This window comes from Syngnathus leptorhynchus, chromosome 2, assembly GCF_054491065.1.
Source record: "Syngnathus leptorhynchus isolate UIUO chromosome 2, UIUO_Slep, whole genome shotgun sequence".
In the NCBI taxonomy this organism is placed as follows: Eukaryota; Metazoa; Chordata; class Actinopteri; order Syngnathiformes; family Syngnathidae; genus Syngnathus; species Syngnathus leptorhynchus.
Window position 1 is genome coordinate 12345376 of NC_141196.1, and position 7919 is coordinate 12353294.

The 7919-nt window shown below is 42.4% G+C and overlaps 1 protein-coding gene across 2 annotated transcripts; it reads left to right on the forward strand.

Moving 5' to 3' along the window:
* Positions 1 to 42: 42 nt before the first annotated feature.
* bend4 (BEN domain containing 4) lies at positions 43 to 5801 on the forward strand. Of its 2 annotated transcripts, none has more exons than XM_085905997.1 (6): positions 43 to 433; positions 2710 to 3255; positions 3793 to 3884; positions 3985 to 4011; positions 5167 to 5428; positions 5569 to 5801. In XM_085905997.1, exons 1-6 carry the CDS (start codon positions 43 to 45, stop codon positions 5799 to 5801), a joined length of 1551 nt encoding a protein of 516 aa, XP_085762123.1. The 2 variants fall into 2 exon arrangements, with proteins under 2 accessions (XP_085762123.1, XP_085762124.1); XM_085905998.1 differs by having other exon boundaries at positions 5188 to 5428.
* Positions 5802 to 7919: the final 2118 nt, after the last annotated feature.

Sequence of the window (7919 nt, forward strand, 5' to 3'; positions counted from 1 at the left end):
AGCGCCGCTCCTTACCTGGACCCACCTGGGTGGAAGGCAGGGATGGAGGAGGAGATGCATCCCGCCGATGAAGGCCCATCCGACGCCAAGATGAGACGCGCTGGCCCCGCCAGGAGCCTCCGCTGCAAGTCGCGCGTCGACCGCTCCGCCTCGTCGATGGAGCATCCGCTGTTCACTGACGCTCCACAGTTCATGTTCCACCCCGGCCAGCATTTGCCTTTCCCGACGCAGTATCAACCAAACCACCGTCAGAGATTCCCCGGCGAGGGCAGGCCCAGCTGCGGGGTCCCAACATCCACCTCAGTAGACGCAGCAGGCGGCGTCGCTCTTGGTACCCAGCAGCGGCGCGCCATCGTCGGCAGAGCCGAGTCTACACTCTCCGCTGGACGACTTAAGCAAGAATCTCCAGACTGCACGTTTGGGATCACTTCAGGTGGGTTTGCAACTTTAACTTCAGACTGTTTTAGCGTGTTCATAACCTTTTACAATATTACATTCATCTTGCATTTCACTAATATTTTCCCACTTGTGGTCCTCATCAACTCCAATGAATGAAAAGTGCTCTATCTCTTATTTGATAGCCTCTAGCATCATGCTTTGTTTCATTTCTTCTCTTTAGCTGTGATTGATGTTCAGTTGTAATGAGAGCAGCCACTATTAGATCACCACTGTGCAAAATAACACTGGACTGAATCGTGTGCACATGTATTCTGTGTGCATGTGAGTAGCCTTCACATTGTTCCAGCTCAGGCTGCTGCTCACAGAGAAGGCTTGAAAGGGAGGTGTGTGTGCCCAAGAAGGATAAGAGGGTGGGTGCGTCCAAGGCAGACCAACCCAGAGATGAAAGCAATCAACCTAATCCTCATAGCCGTGAAATTAAACAGGAGACATCTCATCATCTAATCACATTTTAATCTCTTTATCACATTTGGCAGATCGCTGCTACTATATTGTTGCTTTGTTGGAGTATTTGGTGGAATATCAAATCTGTATACAACATGTGTGCCCTGCAATAGCCCAAATATTCTTAGTGCAGCAGTAGATTTGCGTGCCAATTTGTTCACGTCACACAAATGATTGAATGAAGGAAGAAACAAATGGTTTTATTCTAATCAGGAATTATTGAAATAAAAAAAAATGTTTTGTAAATTGGTACTCGGTACTCGTTTTGTGAAGCAAATGGCTGACACGGTCGCTTCGGAGTGCCTCGTTGTTGGCCGTGAGTGCGTGGACATTCCACAGAAAAGGTGGAAGAGCAAGGGGGGGAGGCAAAAATAACCAATGTGCCAGCCAGCCAGCGTGTGGACAGAAATAGCCGATTTAGCATTTTAAGTTATACTTGTGGCAAACCGTCTTTGTTGTCGCAAATAAATATTGAACATGCAAATTCATTGTTTCGCAAATAGTGTGGCAAGTGTTTGCAAAACAGTTTGCGAGCATTTCTAAACGTTTTGGGGCAATGGTCTTTTTCATTGGAAAATGCAAGTGACCATGTGACCTATTTGTTCACTAATGATGCGCTTAATGTTCCCTTGATGACAGGAAATCAAGTTGATGAAAAGAAGCCCACAATAGCGCCCAGTGCATGCATATAAAAATGGCCTTCTCCGAGTATTGCTATTAAAACAAATGGGCCTCATAAATTCTCCACGGCCGAGCGTGTTGCTTTTAATGACGTTTTAGGAGGCTACTAAACTCGCCGTGTGCCTCAGAAGTAGACGAATGGATGATATCAGCCACATCTTTACTGCTCCACACAGACACGGCGTATATTAATAACTGTGACACATCTGTGGCAGGCTGATAGACACATCTGAGCGATTGCGTGTGTATATCAGCGACGTGCCTGGACTAAAAGGCTGGGCTATTATTACTATTTCTGTTCCACAATCCGTTTTAGAAGCACATTTATAAAGACTGCTAAGTGAATTCCTCTGACAGTGTCGGTCAAAACGTTAGCATTGTTATCTTTGCAAAGGCTGGGTGCGTTTTGAACATTGCTGTGTGAATTTAAATATATTAACAAGCCCGGGTTTCTATGAATAGTGTCGTTTGTAGTCCTAATGTCAAACAAAAGAAACATGAGGGATGGAGAGCCAATCATCTTTAAAGTACTTAACTGCAGAGAGTCTCACGTATCTGTCAAGAGTGCGAGTGTCCTCATTAAGGTTTAATACCTTCACTTCCAAAAAAGGATTTTCGATCCCGTTATAATACAAGCCTTGCTTTAAACTCTAGTTGAAGATAGTCAGACCCTGTTAAAAGTAGGTCATGCATCTGGCAGGAAACAGGCCTTGTGGAAAAGCCAGTTGAATTGGAGAACGACATTGCGGCTGAGTCTATTCGGCAAACGTAGGCAGGCCGGAGATGTTGCATAGGTGGCGCTGTCAATTCAAGGACATCATTGGGGAGAGAGAACCTTCTCAGCGAATTGAGGGAGATCATAGCGCATATCACGTAGTGCTCCATACTGTTTATGTAGTAGCATTGTTGTAACAGCAAAAGGAAAGGTAAAGCTAAAGTAGCAACCCCATGCCCATATGTGTCACCTTGGGCTTCATCTTCTAAGACAATGCCAGCATATCCTGATTTTTTGCATTTGACAATTTGGGATGACCAAGTTGTGGAGGTGTGACTATTTGGTGGCCTGCTCAAGTTTGGCACCAGGTTAACCTGAAGTATTTTGTGTTTTTTTTCTTCATTGTCCAGAGAACCGACTCATCTTGGACGCCTTCGCCAAGGAGTGCAGTCGAGTCCTCAGCCTCCTCAATAACGGGCGGCTGCTAGAACCCTCGCCGTCCCTCCAGTCCAGCGTCAAGACGGAGGAGAGTTGCCGCATCAGTCATTGCGCCAAGCCCGAAGAGAATTCCTCCTCATCGTCCACAGAGCCAGAAGAAGAAGCTCAACAAAGTCACTTGATCCAACAACAGACCTCCGCAGTTCTGCGCATCTTCACAGACTCACTGCACAGCTATCTGCTCTCCGGGCAGCAAGAACCTCGCGTGGTTGCGGGCTTGGACGAGGAGCGGTGCCACTCTGCCGAGCCCGGTTCCGAAGTCTCACCCCCGAGACGCACACTGGTGGGCTGGGGTTCACCGACGCCGTCCGACTCGTACGGCCACCCTTCGTCCACGCTGCCGGAAGAGGATGATGAGGAGGAAAACTGTTGCCCGCGTTGCCTGGAGCTGGAGCAGGAAGTGCTGTCACTGCAGCAGGAGAACGAGGAGCTCCGCAACAAGCTGGAAAATGTCCCAGGTGCGTTCACCAGTTCTTAACTGCTAACGATTATGACTTTAAACAAAAAAGGGAATGTTAACAGTTATTTATTTATTTATTTATTTATTTATTTATTTATTAGGCTATTTCAGCTTAATAAAAGATACACATTCCTTCTGTAAGAAATATTCTATTTCATTTTAAAATAAAAGGTCAATAGAAACAAAAATGTTGTTTTTCCAAACCCAAATAATAATAATAATAATAAAAAGGTCATCTTAGAGCTGTGATTTTTGATACCTTTATACTGTGATACTTACTGTACCTTTAGTCATGAATATATCGTCATAGTCTAATATCAGCCCATGCCTGTGTTCAATCATGACATCAAATGAAAAAAAAAAAAAATCTAAAACATTTACAAACATATAAAATGGATGGAAGGAGGTTTTTAATTAAAAAGGAATACACATATAAGATCACAAGTGATTGATTCACATTTTGATTTGTTCTGCAGTTTTTATGACAAATCAATGTGTGCATTGTTTGTCTTCTCATTGACCGGCACATCTGCAGTTCCTTGTCAAAATGTTCTCGACTACTTCAAGAATGTCGTTGAGTTCCACAACCAAATGGTGCTGCCAATGCCAGAGGAGCCGCTCACTGAGGTAAAGTTCAAATGAACGCTCAGTTGTAGTCTGTGAGTGAGCCTTCATGTTTCAATAGTAGTGTGTGTTCAAGTCAAAATTGCCTCTTCTGTCTTTGTAGGAAGAAGAACAGCAGACAGTCTTTGAGGTCGGTGGTTTTTTTTTTATACCATGTTTTATTCATACTGGAAAAAATGTCTGGTGTTTTAATATATCACATAGGCCAGACTCCGCATTATCGGTTGTCAGGCAGAAAATCACTCAGGTTTCTTGCATTCACAAAGAATGAAAATCCCTGAAATTTGAAGGTGTTTTGAAAATCTGCAAATAAAGTTGCTTGGTGGGTTTTCTTGTTTACTCTTGAGTAGAGGAAGTGGGAGTTCCCCTTTCAAGGCACTGTATGCTATTGTTATGTAGAGCTGTCAAAATCGACAAGTAATCGATTGTCAAATTAAATAACAACTTTACCTTAAACCCTACTTTAAAACCCTTGTTTGAAACGCTTGTTTGAAATCCTGACCCTTGTTTTAAACCTAGTTTGAAACCCTAACCCTAATTGAAACCCTAGTTGGAAACCCTAACCCTAGTTTGAAATGCTAGTTTGAAACCCTAACCCTAGTTTGAAACACTGACTCTAGTTTTAAACCTTAGTTTTAAACCCTAAACCTAGTTTTAAACCCTAAACCTAGTTTGATCTCCTCGTTTAAAATCCTAGTTTGAAACCCTAACCCCAGTTTGAAACCTTAGTTTGAAACCTTAAACCTTTGTTTTAAACCCTAACCCTAGTTTGAAACCCTAGGTTAAAACACTAGTTTGAAACCCTAGACCTAGTTTAAGATGCTAGTTTGAAACCCTAGTTTGAAACCCTAATCCTCGTTCAACACCCTAGTTTGAAACCTTAATCTTTGTTTTAAACCCTAGTTTGAAACCTTAACCCTTGTTACTCTCTACCAAAATGACAAAAATGGCATAAAAACACAGTGATTCTAATATGGGTCATTTTTGACCCAGTTATGGAAGAGGTTAGGGTTTAGTCACGGGTTAATCAAAGCAAGACATTTGTAGATAAGGAAAATGGCCTCACTGTTCCAACACTTTTGGAGACGACTGTAAATTCCTTTCATTAGCCAGCAACGATATAATCATTTAAGATTTAGTCTCAAATGAGTTTGATCATTTCATCACTTAGGAGGATTATGGCCAAGTAATTAATTCAACCTAGAATTAAACTCTAGCTGATGGTCAGCTGTGAGAACTGTTCTTGTAACATTACCTGAAACATTGCCAAATCTCCAAATGTTAGGATAGATTCTCCTCAATCCAGGGAAGCAAGCAACTGCTGGAGAGCTACCCTCTCTTCATCACCAATAAGCAGTGGGACGAGGCGGTCAATTCGTCCAAGAAAGACGGCCGGCGGCTGCTGCGCTACCTGATCCGCTTCGTCTTCACCACCGACGAGCTCAAGTTCTCCTGCGGCCTGGGCAAACGGAAGCGCTCAGTCCACTTGAGAGAACCGGGCCAAGAGAGACGACCGCTCAATCCCGTCAAAGTCAGCTGCCTAAGAGGTACTAACCAGCTGGAATGATGGCGAAAGAAACACAAGCTTTGCCTCATGTAATGAATATTGCAGGATTCTTAAAGTGTGCCTGGTCATAGATGCCATGTACGAACATGCTAAACACTCTTCTTCAAATGTCTTCGTCAGAGTTCATCCGAATGCACTGTGCCTCCAACCCAGATTGGTGGATGCCCTCCGAGGAACAGATCAATAAAGTTTTCAGCGACGCCGTAGGCCACGCTCGACAGGGCCGCGCCGTGGGCACCTTCCTGGGCGGCGGAGGAGGAGCCGGCGGTGTCCTCTACCTGGACGGCTTTGACGGACACTTGTCTCAGGACGAGCTCTATTTGAAAGGCTGTCACAATGGCCAGTTGGACTGAAGGAGCCTCACCGAGTGGCGCTGTACAGCAACATAATCCAAATCACTGACCTTTTCCTGTCACTTTGTAGCAGGGATGGGAAACCCTTTTCCTATCAGGGACCAAGTCCTTAAAGGGCCAAACTAAATTCATGAAAAAGGTGAATGTGATGATCAAAGGTCATACAATAAGAGCAGATGTAGATTTTTTTTTTTAAAACAGTTTCTCAGACATCGTATTTGTCCGTCCAAAGAGGGACAGATCAAATGTTTTCCAAGGCTGTGTATTGCTCATTGCCTTACGTAGTGACAATATTCTACATGAGATTTTGACAAGATACTTCTTCTGAAAAGTATTACGTAGCTGCTTTTCAACTCATTATGTATTCCAACACTAGCTGAAGGGGTTTTGCATCTGATTTCAGTCTTCCTTTTCATTGTTTTTTGTTCACCATTTTAGAAACTGATCATGACCCAAACTCAATTTCTTGGTGGGGTTATTGGCCAAATTAAGCATTGTCCTTCTTGACTTTGATGAAGCACCTTTATTTGTAACCCTCTTTTTGTGCGCCGCATGAAGAGGTCATTTTCAAAGCCTGCGGTTTTGTATTTTTTTCTTCATTCAAGCAATATTCACATGTCCTGTTTTGTGATGTTGTTCATCCTCATTAGCTCCTGTTTCACCCCATGACAGTATTTATAATGTGAGATGGAGCCTTTTAGACCACATGCGTCGTGTCAGACTGTAGTCAAATTAAACATGTCTTTTAGTAGTCTCGCCCAAGGAACATTAATGATCACGCGGGGACAGAAAATGGTTAGATTAGAACACTGGACACCACTTGATGGGGGACAGTAGATACAGTATTATTTATTAAAACCACGATATGGGTGGCCTCCGAGTTTTGACATGTATTGTGTACATAGGTCACTGTTTTACTTTGGCAGGCTAGCTTTTTCATTTGCATATTTTTTGTCCGTTTAAAAATCTGTACGGGCATCCTAGGCAATCACGACCTGTCGCAGTTTCACACCGTCATCCTGTCGAAAGTCGAAAGTCGAAAATCCAGAGTCGAAACCTGAAACGGGGCTGCAATGGCTGCCCAGAAGAGTAAATGTGACTTTGGAGCTCTGTTTTGTGACAAGTTGCACAGCACACATCATCAGTCTTAAAATTGAATACAGAGTCAGTCAATCATCCCTGTCAAAGCACTGCAATGTAAAGTGTTAATGAAGGTTTGTTCTAAGTTATTCTTAATGCCTGTAGGGTGCGGCCATCAAATAATGCCTTAAATTTGACATCTACAATGTTACAGCTGCCCCAACAAAAGCACAAGCCATCTCTTCATCTGCAGTTTTCCCTCAGTCTTTTATTCACACTGACTGTATGGCATTGTGTATTTCATTGGGAAGTTGAAATCGAGTGTGTTTGTACGTACCTGGATAATTGCTGTTTAAAGCTGTACTGTGATATAAAGTACTCCTATGTACAAGTGTTTTTTAAGCCACATAGAAAAGTGCCACAGGAACCTTGCATTACATCCTTGTGTTGTGAATGTCAACATTTAACTGTATCACCTTTGTTCTTTTGGTGGCGTTTTCAAAACACTGTGAAATGAAACATTGATTTGATTTTTACAAATCTTATAGTTTCCGTTTCTGGTTTATTATTAATAATAAACATCAAAATTTGTAAATTATCTTTGAATTTACCTCGATAACAGTAATTGCACTAGCTGGCTAGCTCGCAGGCAAAGCACTCAGGCTTGCATGCATTGATATCTTTTTCCTTGCATTTTCATTTTACATTTCATATATTCATATTAATGTGACTGTCAACATAATCATTGCAATGATTATATGTACAAAGTATATCACTCTAGCTATATACTGTATGTAGGCCACAGTCTATTGTAACCATTCATTTTTGTATTGTATCTATGTTTGCTTATTTATTTGTATTTAAATTGACATCTAGCTTGCTATATCAGCATTGTTATTCCAGTGTAATTTTATCTGCAGTACTATCAGTTTGGTATAAATACACAACTCACAAGAAGGCCAAAAGAGGAGAACAGCAAAATGGGGCGGGTGGGCGTGCATACATGAATTTAAACATTTAGGAAAGGTAACTGAAAGT

Coding starts and splice junctions, on each gene's coding strand:
- bend4 (XM_085905997.1), top strand. CDS start 43: ATGGAGGAGGAGATGCATCCCGCCGATGAAGGCCCATCCGACGCCAAG. Junction 3,256..3,792: donor CAAGCTGGAAAATGTCCCAG/GTGCGTTCACCA, acceptor GCACATCTGCAG/TTCCTTGTCAAAATGTTCTC. Junction 4,012..5,166: donor AACAGCAGACAGTCTTTGAG/GTCGGTGGTTTT, acceptor TCCAAATGTTAG/GATAGATTCTCCTCAATCCA.